The sequence below is a fragment of the Amphiura filiformis genome, chromosome 3 (genome assembly GCF_039555335.1).
Source record: "Amphiura filiformis chromosome 3, Afil_fr2py, whole genome shotgun sequence".
NCBI classification, from domain to species: Eukaryota; Metazoa; Echinodermata; class Ophiuroidea; order Amphilepidida; family Amphiuridae; genus Amphiura; species Amphiura filiformis.
Window position 1 is genome coordinate 42376586 of NC_092630.1, and position 16829 is coordinate 42393414.

General features: G+C 34.4%; 1 protein-coding gene across 1 annotated transcript in view; it reads left to right on the forward strand.

Moving 5' to 3' along the window:
• Window positions 1-3184, forward strand: part of LOC140148554 (probable thiopurine S-methyltransferase) — a 38519-nt gene extending 35335 nt beyond the window's left edge. The window contains exons 5-7 of the mRNA XM_072170549.1: window positions 46-173; window positions 1090-1220; window positions 2621-3184. Of these exons, the coding sequence (XP_072026650.1) occupies window positions 46-173; window positions 1090-1220; window positions 2621-2739 (378 nt within the window). The 3' untranslated portion in view covers window positions 2740-3184. The remainder of the gene's footprint in view (window positions 1-45; window positions 174-1089; window positions 1221-2620) is intronic.
• The last annotated feature ends 13645 nt before the right edge of the window (window positions 3185-16829 follow it).

Genomic DNA, 16829 nt, shown 5'->3' on the forward strand with positions numbered 1-16829 from the left:
TACTTGGAACAAAAATCATATTTTTTCATGTCTTGTTCATTCCAGGGAACAGATGACGACATCACAATCTACTCGTGTGATTTCTTCAAACTGACTAGCGCCATCATGAGTAAAGTTGACTGCATTTGGGACAGAGGCTCGATGGCTGCCATTAATCCAGAAGATAGACAAAAGTAATTAGTTATTTTGTTACTTGCTTGTTTGTTACGTTATATATATTTTTTTTTTAATCAAGACAAAATTTTATCAATAATACCTGTCAGGCATAGCGGCCAATACGGGTTGGATATAGAGATGCATGTATAAACCTTGCTGCTTGTTCTTTGTCTTTTGATAATAAGCTATAATAAATAGACCAACCAAACAAAACAAGATCTATAACAGCAATAACAACAAAATCAAATAAAAAATTGATAGACTTTTCTCTCGTATTTTCTTTTCTTCTTTTTTCATGATTGTGCATGATGCCTTTCTTTTCTTTATTTTTTTCTTTTCATGATTGTGCATGATGCCACCCTACAGCAGGCCTCTGCACACTTTACAGATTTTTGCTGACCAATTTGCGGCCCAATTATTTTCACTCCAACTGTATACCGGGGCTCGAACTCGGGACCTTTCGCACTGAAGTCTCAGTGGCGTACGGTGGCCGCCCCAACCCCGGGGGGCTGAAGAAGAAACAATTTTGCCGCCCTTCCTTAACAGCCCGCAAAGGATGACCCAATTTTTTCACGGTCGTTTGAAAAGTGAAGAGCAAAAAAAAAAAAAAAAAAAGGATTTTAGGTGCTAGCGCCCTAAAAGCAACCTTTTTTCAAAATAAAATTTTTTTATGCTTTTTCAAATTTTTTGCCCCTTTTTTTCTTTGCTAATTCGTTTTGCCGCCCCCTTAGTTTTTGCCGCCGCTGTTTGTGCCGCCCCTTCTTCTTCCGCCGCCCCTTCGTTTTTGCCGCCCCCAACTTTGACCCCGGGGGGCTGGCGCCCCCAAAGCCCCCCAAAATACGCGCATGAGTCTGATGCCTTATCAACTGCGCTATAAACTTGAAAAAGGAATATTTCTGATAATTTTATATATAAATGTTTCTACCAATGCAGGTACTCTGAAGTAATCATAGAATTGATGAAACCTGACAGTCGGTACCTACTGGACATGTTCCAGTTGGAGCATCACACATTTGCTGGACCACCACACAACTTTGAACCAGAAGATGCACAAAAACTATACGGTATGTAATATAGGCTAAAAATGGGCTGTTCCAGTTTAAATCCATACACCCCCTATGGAAGACATGACCTTAATCTACTACAAAGGGAGTGTGAATTTCAAATGAGGTTATCCTAAATGGGCTGAAATCCATACACCCCCTATCATGCCTATGGAAGACATGACCTAACCTACCACAAAGGGAGTGTTAATTTCAAATGGGATTACCTAAATGGGTTGAAATCAATACACCCCCTATGGAAGACATGACCTTAATCTACTACAAAGGGAGTGTGAATTTCAAATGGGATTACCTAAATGGGTTGAAATCAATACACCCCCTATGGAAGACATGACCTTAATCTACCACAAAGGGAGTGTGAATTTCAAATGGGATTACCTAAATGGGTTGAAATCAATACACCCCCTATGGAAGACATGACCTTAATCTACCACAAAGGGAGTGTGAATTTCAAATGAGGTTACCTAAATGGGCTGAAATCCATACACCCCCTATGGAAGACATGACCTAATCTACCACAAAGTGAGTGTGAATTTCAAATGGGGTTACCTAAATGGGTGACTCCATTTGAAATCTATACTCCCTGTGAAGGAGATTAAGGTCATGTCTTTCATAAGGGGTGTATGGATTTAAACTGGAATAATCCAGCAATGTGTGGTTGTCCTCCACAATTTTTTTTTCAAATAAATCATAAATCAAAAACTTCATTTAAATTATTTACCGATGAAGCCTAAATATCTGAATTAGGCTATTTCACTATTATATTTCTTTCTTGTTCTAAACCAGTTTAGTATTAACAAACGATTTTTTTTTTCATTTCTGAAATGTAATGAAAATGTGGACATTTTGAAAAAAAAAAACCTTTTCAGAAATTTAAAAATCAGGGTAGGCATTCTTTTGTTTAGTTTAGTAACAAAACACTTTCCACTTTTCAAATTTAACGAGGGCCGGCGGAGGACAACCAAACATTTTTGGGATAATTGTTGGCATAAAACAATGTTTTCTTTTTCTTTCTTTCTTTCTTTCTTTCTTTCTTTCTTTCTTTCTTTCTTTCTTTCTTTCTTTCTTTCTTTCTTTCTTTCTTTCTTTCTTTCTTTCTTTCTTTCTTTCTTTCTTTCTTTCTTTCTTTCTTTCTTTCTTTCTTTCTTTCTTTCTTTCTTTCTTTCTTTCTTTCTTTCTTTCTTTCTTTCTTTCTTTCTTTCTTTCTTTCTTTCTTTCTTTCTTTCTTTCTTTCTTTCTTTCTTTCTTTCTTTCTTTCTTTCTTTCTTTCTTTCTAAGAACGTATTGCAATACAATTGTTTTGAACAGATAAAGTAGGCAGTAGTTATAAGCAGAAAATAATTTTAATTTCAGACGATCAAGCAAATTCATAATGTTAATGTAATTTTGTCTTTTTACAGGCACTAAATGCACAGTTGAGCACTTAGAAAACGTAAACGTAATGTGTGCATGGCAGAAGACATGGGGAACCAGCTACTTCTATGAGAATGATTTCTTCATCACGCCAAAAAGTAACTAAAGTCCTACCAAACTGCGCCACAGATGTTTTCATCAAAAGTGATCATTCATAAGAACGAAATTAATTGGAAAAACAATTCTTGATCGAAAGGATGTTCTCAAGACGTTTCTGTATTAAGACTATTGGAAGGAAACTAATATTATGTACATGAATTTTAGAAGGAAGTTGATTCTCATAAACCTATTTCTTTGCGGGAATGGTTTCTTGCATGATTCTGCCAAATGTGGACTTTAGATCATCATTCAATTTGGGAGGTTTTCTTGTTTAGACTTCTTACAGTTCTTTTGACACCACTATTATTAAATTATGAATGTACTAGTATTATATCCCAGCAAAGTCCCAACATTTTTTGCAGCCTCCCGGTTAATTTGGTAACACGTCTTGCAAATATTTGATCAGTGATCCCAGCGAAATTAAAATTGTATATAAATTATATGGAATTGCAGATTCATACGTAGTGGTAATAACAATGAAATTTATTAATTTAGACTTAACACTACTTGTTTATTTCGCTTACCAGGAGCGCTTTCGAGGAGGAAGTTCCTCGAAAGCGCTCCCGGTAAGCGAAATAAACAAGTAGTGTTGAAGTCTAAATTAATAAATTTCATTGTATATAAATTGCTTAAAAATGAAGGATACGTCATTAAAATTGTCATTATGTATTTTTGAAATTACATATTTGGCAAAAATAACAGTATTGGAAGTTGGAACCTACATTTAAATACATGTAGCTTATACATTTTCATATAAAATGTCATATTTTGTCTTACATGGCTTTCGGCTTAACCACTAGCAGGATATGTTCGCATATCTATGCCACTAACAAATTGTAGACAGAAAGTTGACGAAACACACATACTTTAACTGGATCTCTAAAGATGCACTCCCGTGAAATATATAACATAAAATAAAACAAACGAAGACGGGAAACAGTTGTACAGCAAATTTTCGGTACTGGGCGTACCTTCTTCAGGCTTTATTACATATGAAATGACACAAGAAAACAATCTAAAAACAAGCAAGAAAATTATGCCACTAACAAAATGTGCAAAAACTGAATAGGCCTTTAAGAGCTCGGACTCTAATTAATCTGCGGTACTTTTTAAGGGGGTACTACATCCTTCAATAAATTTGTGACTATTTTTGCATTTTTCTCAAAAACTAATAACACCCTGGTAACAAAAGTTATGTACTAGTATATTATAGGGGCAAGGAATCCAATTACTACACTGGAATTTCAGTGACCCAAGACAAGCGGTTCGATACTTGTGATAGAAAATGAGGTACGGCTAGGATGTACCTCATTTCCTATCATATCTACTAAACCGCTTGTCTTGGGTCACTGACATTTCAGTGTAGTAATTGGATTCCTTGCCCCAATAACATGCACAACTTATGTTACCAGTGTGTTATTAATTTTTGAGAAAAATGCAAAAATAGTCACAAATTTACCACAGGGGTGTAGTACCCCCTTAAGTAACTTGCGTTTCTATGCTGTCTTATTGTAGAAATAATTATTTGTAATATGTGATTCTAAATGAACTCTGGGAAAAATAAATTGCTTTTGTGAGCGCTTTAATCATTTTGTTTCATATTATGTATTATAATAGGTAAATTAATGGCAAGGGTGAAAATAATTTCACATTAATAAAAAATTGTGTATATATAGATAATATGTATGACATATTGATATTTTTAAGATATTGGAAATTATTAACCCAGGTATCAGCTTATTTGCAATGAAATTGTAGGATTAAGATTATTAACTTGTTTAAACTATTGATGATGTGTTATAATTATGCTGCGCACAAAAAACTTACTGCAAAGGATTCTGACAAAGCACTTTGCACAAATCTTTGCCAACAAAATATTTTACGATAACGTTTTGACAACATTTTTATAGTGTTGTTGTAGTGGTTTTTTAATGTTTTCATGACAACCTTTATCTAACCCGATATTTATATGTTATTAAAACGTTTTGACAAAAACCATAACGCGTTTATATTAGGTTTATAACGTTTTAAAAACATTTTAGTGTTTGCTGGGTGCATCGCGCCTTTTAATTAAAATTCCTTTAATCTGTGCCCATTTTAATTGACAAGTAGTAGAGTTTCAAAACTGATAACATTTCCATTTATTTCCACATTGATACGGACACAGTCTCTAAACCCGTCATACAGCAGTGAGTCTGTTTTAAATGGGGCGGGTAAAACGTTCCGGCCTACCTCAGTTTGTCAATCGACACCTTATAGAATTGAATGAGATATCAAAATGTTTCCACTGGCAGAATTTCTCATTTTGTGTCAAATTTAGAGTAAATTTCATCAAGAAATGATTTCTTACGGTACTTTTTGTGCGCAGTTTATATTTCTTTACTGTTGGCTTTTTACCATATAGGCCTAATGGAAAATTGGTAGGTTATCTACATACAGTTGTATAATACACCACAGTTGCGTCCAAATGCTCAAAGAATAAGCGGTGTAATATGATGTGGCCTCTGTAATCCCTGTCTGGGATGATTGTACCTAATAATTTAATACTAGGATCTTGAAGTTTGCTTTAAATATATTTTAAAACATTTGAAAGGAAAGCATATTTTCAGTATATTTTAATTGTTTCTAATTTGGACCATGATGCTATTGCCTATTGGTTAATAAAATAACAGAGAGAAACCAATGATTATGTCTCAGATATCACTTGTTGTATTTCGACTGATTACTGGAAAGTATTATAGACTGGTTCTATGTCGGAAATATCTGCTTATGTAAGCGTCAATCGGCATTTGAACCCCAGAGCCCTGACAAAGGACCCCCAAACCCACATAGGATCATAAGGAGGCAACAATTAAACATATTACAAATAAATTTTTTTTAAAAACATTTCAAATTATATTTGTCTGTGCCTACGGATCACAAAAATGTAATTATGTGTGGGTAGGGCATATAGTTATTAGATTATGAGGCTCAGCAGATTCAAGGTTAATTTGCATGTTGTATAGGTGTAAAAATGAAAATTGCTCCTATTTTGTCAAACTGGAGGCAAATTATTCCTCAAGTTCAAAGGATTCAGGAAAAGAAATGTAACATACCAACCAGACATCCCAGATAGTGCAAACTATTCTTTTCTGAAACCTCACAAAACTAACACCACCTCCAGTCTTCCTTGTGAAATTTGCCACATTTTGGTACCAAGATCGATACCGGTATACTTCGGACAATGTTTGTACATTTTTATCCAAATTCGCTAATTTGCATATAACTTGAGACAGAAAGGTCCAGTTGCAGTCTTTCTTGTGAAATTTGCCACATTTTGGTACCAAGGTGGATATACTTTGGACAATGTTTGACATTTTTATGCTAACTATGCATATAACTTGAGACAGAAAGGTCCAATCACAAAACTGAGTACACTATTGCAAAGTTGGTCTTTGTGGTTCGCGTTTTTATGAGTGGCTGTTCTATGATACAAAAACACCCTAGCCTAAATAATCCCATCTTTTCACTCTAAAAATTTAAAATATGGATTTCCTATTTGTATGCCCTATTAGGTCGAAACTCGAATTAAGATTGTCATATCACCACCCTACGATTAAGTCTTTTTTTTTTTCTTTTTTTGTTGTTGTAATTTTGAGAATAAAGTACAAAATATGGCTCAAGCATGCATCCGTTACGTAATTACATTAATTATTTCTGATTATTCCGTTTAATTTTTAATTTGTGTCATTATCATTTAAAGTTGTTCTTGTGCAAAGATTGGTGAATAGATATGTTTAAATGCATGCTTGAACCATATTTTGTACTTTGCTCTCAAAACTACAAAAAATGATATCGGCAATAGCAAGCTGACGATATGCCTCATCTGGCAAAACCGAATATTATGTAATTCAACCATTTTTGTTCTGTATGGGGTTTTTTTAATCGGAATAATATTGATTTGCATCTTCTGGGTGTAATCTTTTTAATTTCGGGAAGACTTTTCCAAATTGTACATTTTCTCAGACCTACTTTCGTACCCTTTATATAGATGTTGTGTTTATGGACATATGGCGCTTTCATCAACGACACGACAACCGATAAATTATCCGTGGCTCATTTTGCTTGGTTCAGTTAGCATCTATCAATTGGTGCACTGAAGCGCAATTATATGAGTCTTAATGGCTTTAGAGCCACCTTCTTGGAGCAATTATTTCAGACGGCTTCGGTGTCAAAAAAAATAGGACAAAATTTTTGAATGATATTTAAATTTGAATATATATTTCTGTTTTTGGAGATATATTTACAGTAAAGACCATATGTCACCTATAAGTAACCTTAAAATGTTCTCAAAGTCAGATGGTCTGCTTTCGTCAAATTTTCTAATTCATGAACATTATATTGCCTATAAGCACATCTTACTATGAAATTCCAACTGGATTTCTAAACACAGCATGTAATACGCGTTGTTTCAACCCCATACCAAATCACAATTTAAGATCAATGCATGTACTTATAATGTGTAGGCCTATATTAAATGTTTCTCCCATATTTAAAGTTTACGATTCGATATGGAAGATGGGGATATGTGAAAGCTGAATCAGACATTAATGGACACATTTTTGTCTTAAAAAGAGAAGAAATTATTAATCTAAAGTTGTTTTTCTTAGCTTTTCTTGCCCGGTTGGTTCCGATCTTTTGAATGCTCGATAACATCTCAATGGTCGCGCTATTCTACTTATCTTTTCTATTTTGTTTTTTAATTTAGCTTTTTTCTGAACGCATTTCGTCTTTGATGAGTGAAGAGATATAAACACTTTACTTCTTAGCGCGAATTTACTGTTTTTATTTTAAGATACTACACTTATTTTTGCTCGGCTTATTTTGAAATTAAATAACGACATAAAACCTTGAGACAACAACGCAATATTATAAGTTAAGATACAAGTAATCTTATATCACACCGGGTAAAGTAGGACTTAAAAGTCAAGATATAAACCCAAGGCATTTCTTTGTCCTGGTTAACAGAGATGTATTATGATACGCGCCCAAGGCTAAAGAGCTATTCCATCAATTAAAACGAGCAGGCTCTGCCAAAGAGTCTAACATCTCACTTTCTATCATAAAGTCACAGATATTAAGATTTTTGATCTAATTTTGTTTCTTAATATCAAGAATCACAGAATAAATACTTGGCATGACTGTACTTATTTAAGGTATTTATGTACGTAAATCATATATCTGTTATGATTAAAACCAGCGCGAGGAATTTATTGTGTTATATTTATTAAACAAATAAGATTTTTCTCCCTGAACTTGACTGCGATAGTGAGCGGGTTAATGCATTGTCGGCTTGTCAGATTGGTAGACAAGGGTGTCTTGAAGGAGGCTGTGATACCAGACGGGGCTTGTATTTAACACTTACTGACATGAGAGCATGGAGGATTAACACTAGTTTAGTTTATTCTTCTTGTTATAGTTTTTGTGAAAACCAAGATGTAAAAAGAATCAATTCCTGATGGCAATACTTACGGACACAACAACATTTGTGTTTGTTTGAATTAAGTAATACCGTATGGTTGACACGAATGCTTGAAAAGTGTTTCAATTGGATGTTTTTGTTTTCATTGTGTACAGTGATGGAACTTAGTTGTCAAGCACAGATGGTGACAAAATAGTAGTTACAATGAATTATAATTGATGTTTGTAATTGATTGAATACGACAGACTATCTATAGAATGAGACGGAACAAGCTGTTCTTGAACACGTCCCTGTTTAGGTGCCCATCTTGAGTATAATCAAGAGGAGCGTGATGAACTTGATTTTGGGTATTTGGGGTAAATTTTTGCCTCTTCATGCTCTTCGGATATTATAATACGACTATATGAGTTTCAATAATCGGAATATAAAATAAGAAGCACAGCAATTGGTAGCATAATTTGCAAAAAGCATATCTTTATGTGCTATATTGGACTGACATTATTTTCAGTCAATTAGTGTAAACTGTTTTGATCTTCATGGGTATCTTCAATCGGACATGGTGGAACAAAGCTCTCTGGGTCTTCTAGTGGGCTGCGATTTCAGTAGATCAGAATATAAAGTACAGTTTTGTGTATTATAATATGTTGCTATCTTCAGTAGATAGCATGCAATCATGCTGCTGATTAAATACTAGCTATAAGATATCAGCCTATTAGGACCAATATTTGGTATTTTAACAGGACGACATCTTCATAGCGTGCAATCAGGCTTCGTGAAGCACAGTTTTCGTGTATTTTAACGTGTTGCTATCATCTCCAGGTAGCATACAATCAAACTTAGTGAAGTACATTATCTGTGTCTTTTTACTGTTTAATGGGCTGCTATCTTCAATAGATAGCATGTAATCAGATTTAGTGAACTACAGTATTTGGGTCTTTTAATGGGCTGCTATCTTCAGTAGATAGCATGTAATTAGATTTAGCAAAGTACAGTATTTGGGTCTTTTAATGGGCTGCTATCTTCAGTAGATAGCATACAATCAGATTTAGCAAAGTACAGTATTTGGGTCTTTTAATGTGCTGCTATCGTCAATAGATAGCATGTAATCAGATTTAGTGAAGTACAGTATTTGGGTCTTTTAATGGGCTGCTATCTTCAGTAGATAGCATGCAATCAGATTTAGCAAAGTACAGTATTTGGGTCTTTTAATGGGCTGCTATCTTTAGTAGATGGCATGCAATCAGATTTAGTGAACTACAGTATTTGGGTCTTTTAATGGGCTGCTATCTTCAGTAGACAGCATGTAATTAGATTTAGCAAAGTACAGTATTTGGGTCTTTTAATGGGCTGCTATCTTCAGTAGATAGCATACCGTACAATAAGATTTAGTGTAGCACAGTATTTGGGTCTTTTAATGGGCTGCTATCTTCAGTAGACAGCACGCAATTAGATTTAGCAAAGTACAGTATTTGGGTCTTTTAATGGGCTGCTATCTTCAGTAGATAGCATACAATCAGATTTAGCGAAGTACAGTATTCGGGTCTTTTAATGGGCTGCTATCTTCAATAGATAGCATGTAATCAGATTTAGTGAACTACAGTATTTGGGTCTTTTAATGGGCTGCTATCTTCAATAGATAGCATGTAATCAGATTTAGTGAAGTCCAGTATTTGGGTCTTTTAATGGGCTGCTATCTTCAGTAGATAGATAGCATACAATCAGATTTAGCAAAGTACAGTATTTGGGTCTTTTAATGTGCTGCTATCTTCAATAGATAGCATGTAATCAGATTTAGTGAAGTACAGTATTTGGGTCTTTATGCAATCAGATTTAGCAAAGTACAGTATTTGGGTCTTTTAATGGGCTGCTATCTTTAGTAGATGGCATGCAATCAGATTTAGTGAACTACAGTATTTGGGTCTTTTAATGGGCTGCTATCTTCAGTAGACAGCATGCAATTAGATTTAGCAAAGTACAGTATTTGGGTCTTTTAATGGGCTGCTATCTTCAGTAGATAGCATACAATCAGGTTTAGTGTAGCACAGTATTTGGGTCTTTTAATGGGCTGCTATCTTCAGTGGACAGCATGCAATTAGATTTAGCAAAGTACAGTATTTGGGTCTTTTAATGGGCTGCTATCTTCAGTAGATAGCATACAATCAGATTTAGTGTAGCACAGTATTTGGGTCTTTTAATGGGCTGCTATCTTCAGTAGATAGCATGCAATTAGATTTAGCGAAGTACAGTATTTGGGTCCTCTAATGGGTTGCTATCTTCAGTAGATAGCACACAATCAGATTTAGTGAAGTGCAGTATTTGGGTCTTTTAAATGGACTACTATCTTCAGTAGATAACATACAATCAGATTTAGCGAACTACAGTATTTGGGTCTTTTAATGGGCTGCTATCTTCAGTAGATAGCATGTAATTAGATTTAGCGAAGTATAGTATTTGGGTCTTTTAATGGGCTGCTATCTTCAGTAGATAACATAAAATCAAAGTTAGTGAAGTACAGTATTTGGGTCTTTTAATGGGCTGTTATCTTTAGTAGATAACATAAAATCAAAGTTAGTGAAGTACAGTATTTGGGTCTTTTAATGGGCTGCTATCTTCAGTAGATAACACACAATTGAATTGAGAAAAGTACAGTATTTGGATCTTTTAATGGGCTGCTATCTTTAGTAGATAACATAAAATCAAAGTTAGTGAAGTACAGTATTTGGGTCTTTTAATGGGCTGCTATCTTCAGTAGATAACACACAATTGAATTGAGCAAAGTACAGTATTTGGGTCTTTTAATGGGCTGAGCTATCTTCAGTAGATAGCATGTAATTAGATTTAGCGAAGTATAGTATTTGGGTCTTTTAATGGGCTGCTATCCTCAGTAGATAACACACAATTGAATTGAGTAAAGTACAGTATTTGGATCTTTTAATGGGCTGCTATCTTTAGTAGATAACATACAATCAAAGTTAGTGAAGTACAGTATTTGGGTATTTTAATGGGCTGCTAGTAGATAACACACAATTGAATTGAGTAAATTACAGTATTTGGGTCTTTTAATGGGCTGCTATCTTCAGTAGATAGCATGTAATCAGAGTTAGTGTAGCACAGTATTTGGGTCTTTTAATGGGCTGCTATCTTCAGTAGACAGCACGCAATTAGATTTAGCAAAGTACAGTATTTGGGTCTTTTAATGGGCTGCTATCTTCAGTAGATAGCATACAATCAGATTTAGCGAAGTACAGTATTCGGGTCTTTTAATGGGCTGCTATCTTCAATAGATAGCATGTAATCAGATTTAGTGAACTACAGTATTTGGGTCTTTTAATGGGCTGCTATCTTCAATAGATAGCATGTAATCAGATTTAGTGAAGTCCAGTATTTGGGTCTTTTAATGGGCTGCTATCTTCAGTAGATAGATAGCATACAATCAGATTTAGCAAAGTACAGTATTTGGGTCTTTTAATGTGCTGCTATCTTCAATAGATAGCATGTAATCAGATTTAGTGAAGTACAGTATTTGGGTCTTTATGCAATCAGATTTAGCAAAGTACAGTATTTGGGTCTTTTAATGGGCTGCTATCTTTAGTAGATGGCATGCAATCAGATTTAGTGAACTACAGTATTTGGGTCTTTTAATGGGCTGCTATCTTCAGTAGACAGCATGCAATTAGATTTAGCAAAGTACAGTATTTGGGTCTTTTAATGGGCTGCTATCTTCAGTAGATAGCATACAATCAGGTTTAGTGTAGCACAGTATTTGGGTCTTTTAATGGGCTGCTATCTTCAGTGGACAGCATGCAATTAGATTTAGCAAAGTACAGTATTTGGGTCTTTTAATGGGCTGCTATCTTCAGTAGATAGCATACAATCAGATTTAGTGTAGCACAGTATTTGGGTCTTTTAATGGGCTGCTATCTTCAGTAGATAGCATGCAATTAGATTTAGCGAAGTACAGTATTTGGGTCCTCTAATGGGTTGCTATCTTCAGTAGATAGCACACAATCAGATTTAGTGAAGTGCAGTATTTGGGTCTTTTAAATGGACTACTATCTTCAGTAGATAACATACAATCAGATTTAGCGAACTACAGTATTTGGGTCTTTTAACGGGCTGCTATCTTCAGTAGATAGCATGTAATTAGATTTAGCGAAGTATAGTATTTGGGTCTTTTAATGGGCTGCTATCTTCAGTAGATAACATGTAATTAGATTTACCGAAGTACAGTATTTGGGTCTTTTAATGGGCTGCTATCTTCAGTAGATAGCATGCAATCAGAGTTAGTGAAGTACAGTATTTGAGTCTTTTAATGGGCGGCTATCTTCAGTAGATAACACACAATTGAATTGAGAAAAGTACAGTATTTGGATCTTTTAATGGGCTGCTATCTTTAGTAGATAACATAAAATCAAAGTTAGTGAAGTACAGTATTTGGGTCTTTTAATGGGCTGCTATCTTCAGTAGATAACACACAATTGAATTGAGCAAAGTACAGTATTTGGGTCTTTTAATGGGCTGAGCTATCTTCAGTAGATAGCATGTAATTAGATTTAGCGAAGTATAGTATTTGGGTCTTTTAATGGGCTGCTATCCTCAGTAGATAACACACAATTGAATTGAGTAAAGTACAGTATTTGGATCTTTTAATGGGCTGCTATCTTTAGTAGATAACATACAATCAAAGTTAGTGAAGTACAGTATTTGGGTATTTTAATGGGCTGCTAGTAGATAACACACAATTGAATTGAGTAAATTACAGTATTTGGGTCTTTTAATGGGCTGCTATCTTCAGTAGATAGCATGTAATCAGAGTTAGTGAAGTACAGTATTTGGGTCTTTTAATGGGCTGCTATCTTCAGTAGATAGCATGTAATTAGATTTAGCGAAGTATAGTATTTGGGTCTTTTAATGGGCTGCTACCTTCAGTAGATAGCATGCAATCAGAGTTAGTGAAGTACAGTATTTGAGTCTTTTAATGGGCTGCTATCTTTAGTAGATAACATACAATCAAAGTTAGTGAAGTACAGTATTTGGGTCTTTTAATGGGCTGCTAGTAGATAACACACAATTGAATTGAGTAAATTACAGTATTTGGGTCTTTTAATGGGCTGCTATCCTCAGTAGATAACACACAATTGAATTGAGTAAAGTACAGTATTTGGATCTTTTAATGGGCTGCTATCTTCAGTAGATAACATACAATCAAAGTTAGTGAAGTACAGTATTTGGGTCTTTTAATGGGCTGCTAGTAGATAACACACAATTGAATTGAGTAAATTACAGTATTTGGGTCTTTTAATGGGCTGCTATGTTCAGTAGATAGCATGTAATCAGAGTTAGTGAAGTACAGTATTTGGGTCTTTTAATGGGTTGCTATCTTCAGTAGATAGCACCCCAGCAAAAACGTTTTAAAAACGTTTAAATTTTGGCTTTTAGTTTAGGTAAAAACGTTTTAATAACTTTAAAATGTCGGGTTATATAAAGGTCATGAAAACGTTTTAAAACGTTTTGCATGAAAATACACTACAACAATATTTTTAAAATGTTTTCACAATGTTATTGTAAACTATCTTGGCAAACATTTTTGGCTAAATATTTTGTCAACTCTTAAATAACATGTTAAAATATTTGCACCCAGCAAACACAGAAATATTCTTTAAATGTTTTTACAATACGTTTTAAAAACATTTAAATGTCGAGTTATATAAAGGTCATGAAAATGTTTTTGAAACGTTATTGCCAATATTTTGGGCAAACATTTTTCGCAAAATATTTATTCAACCCCAAAATAACATTCTGCATAGAATGTTTTATATCAAGATTTCAAAAATATTTTTGGAATGTTATTAAAACGTTTTATACCCTTTATATAACCCGACATTTAAACGTTTTCTGTCAAACATTTTGTGTGTGCTGGGCAGAAGATTATCAGAAAATGTTTTTTAATGTTATGAAAACGTTTTATGCCCTTAATATACCCTTTATAAAACCCGACATTTAAACGTTTTCTGACATCCTTTTTATAGCCTTTTGTGAATGATGTCGAAAACGTTTTGTGTTTGCTGGGACACAATCAGATTGAGTGAAGTGCAGTATTTGGGTCTTTTAATGGGCTGCTATCTTCAGTAGATAGCATGTAATCAGAGTTAGTAAAGTACAGTATTTGGGTCTTTTAACGGGTTGCTATCTTCAGTAGATAGCACACAATCAGATTGAGTGAAGTGCAGTATTTGGGTCTTTTAATGGACTACTATCTTCAGTAGATAACATACAATCAGCTTTAGCGAACTACAGTATTTGGGTCTTTTAATGGGCTGCTATCTTCGGTAGATAACATACAATCAGAGTTAGTGTAGTACAGTATTTGGGTCTTTTAATGGGCTGCTATCTTCAGTAGACAGCATACAATCAGATTTAGTGAAGTACAGTATTTGGGTCTTTTAATGTGCTGCTATCTTCAGTAGATAGCATGCAAACAGATTTAGCGAACTGCAGTATTTGGGTCTTTTAATGGGCTGCTATCTTCAGTAGATAGCCTGTAATTAGATTTAGCAAAGTTTAGTATTTGGGTCTTTTAATGGGCTGCTATCGTTAGTAGATAACATACAATCAGAGTTAGTGAAGTACAGTATTTGGGTCTTTTAATGGGCTGCTATCTTCAGTAGATAGCATACAATCAGATTTAGCGAAGTACAGTATTTGGATCTTTTAATGGGCTGCTATCTTCAGTAGACAGCATACAATCAGATTTAGTGAAGTACAGTATTTGGGTCTTTTAATGTGCTGCTATCTTCAGTAGATAGCATGTAATCAGAGTTAGTGAAGTACAATATTTGGGTCTTTTAATGGGTTGCTATCTTCAGTAGATAGCACACAATCAGATTTAGCGAAGTACAGTATTTGGATCTTTTAATGGGCTGCTATCTTCAGTAGACAGCATACAATCAGATTTAGTGAAGTACAGTATTTGGGTCTTTTAATGTGCTGCTATCTTCAGTAGATAGCATGTAATCAGAGTTAGTGAAGTACAATATTTGGGTCTTTTAATGGGTTGCTATCTTCAGTAGATAGCACACAATCAGATTGAGTGAAGTGCAGTATTTGGGTCTTTTAATGGGCTGCTATCTTCAGTAGACAGCATACAATCAGATTTAGTGAAGTACAGTATTTGGGTCTTTTAATGGGCTGCTTTCTTCAGTAGATAACATGCAATCAGATTTAGCGAACTACAGTATTTGGGTCTTTTAATGGGCTGCTATCTTCAGTAGATAGCCTGTAATTAGATTTAGCGAAGTTTAGTATTTGGGTCTTTTAATGGGCTGCTATCTTTAGTAGATAACATACAATCAGAGTTAGTGAAGTACAGTATTTGGGTCTTTTAATGGGCTGCTATCTTCAGTAGACAGCATACAATCAGATTTAGTGAAGTACAGTATTTGGGTCTTTTAATGGGCCGCTTTCTTCAGTAGATAGCGTGCAATCAGACTTAAATGCACGGTAGTGGGTATTTTGATATGATGGTAATTATATCTTCAGTATAGATCGCATGCAATCAAGCTTAATAAATTACAGTATTGTGCCTTTTAATGGGCTACTATTTCCATTAGATATCATGCAATTAGACTTAGAGAAGCAAAACATTGGGTCTTTTAATAGGCTGCTATCTTCAGTAGATAGGATAAAATTATATTTAGCGAAGTACAGTATTTTGGGTCTTTTAATGGGCTGCTATCTTCAGTAGGTAGCATACAATCAGATTTAGTGAAGTACAGTATTGGGTATTTTAATGTAATGATATCTTCAGTATGAGGGACTAGTTTTTAAGAGTTCATTATTTTGTCTTTTTATGAGCTGTTGTTTTCTCGCCGTAGATAACAGAATTAATGAGGAACCTTATTTTATTTTTTGAATGATCTGCTAAAATATTCAGCGTGATTGCCAAAGTAAGTAAAGACGTAATTATGTACTGCTATCTTCAGTAGAAAGTGATTGCTAATAATGTAGGATTACGTCAATATTCGGTTTTTGGTACATGTTATTGTCAATAATTTGCATCCAGGTCAGTGAAGACGCAAGTTTTAAACAAAAGATCTGGGATTGGTTGACCTAGAAAGAAATTGAAATAAATTTGAATTAAATTTAGTGCGTAGGCACTATACAATTAAAAAAAACCAGATGATAGAAAGATTAATGCAAAACATATAATTGGGCAGCATATTATCTTCATTTGATTTACATATATTAGAACATAAACAGGTTTTTCATATAATATCCTGATGATACTATCTATTCACGGTAGCATTTACAAGCAATTTTGATCAGATATTACAATCTGAGATGACGCGGATATAATATTCACGTCACCAGAATAGATCTCTGTAAATGATCAGGCTCGTCACTTACGCTCTATACTATAAAATGACTTGAGTTAAACATGTCAAAGTCAAGAAAATTAAGGTCGTGAAAATGCAGAGTAATTTTCTAACTTGATTTAGCGACGCATAACAAACATGGTACATCATTTATTTAAGTGATCACTGATAGGGTGATGTGTGTGCATATTAAAAGCTAAGCCAAGCCCCCATTTGACTCGAGGAAGTCAGTAGTGTAAGCAAGAGCTTGACTCGCACGTT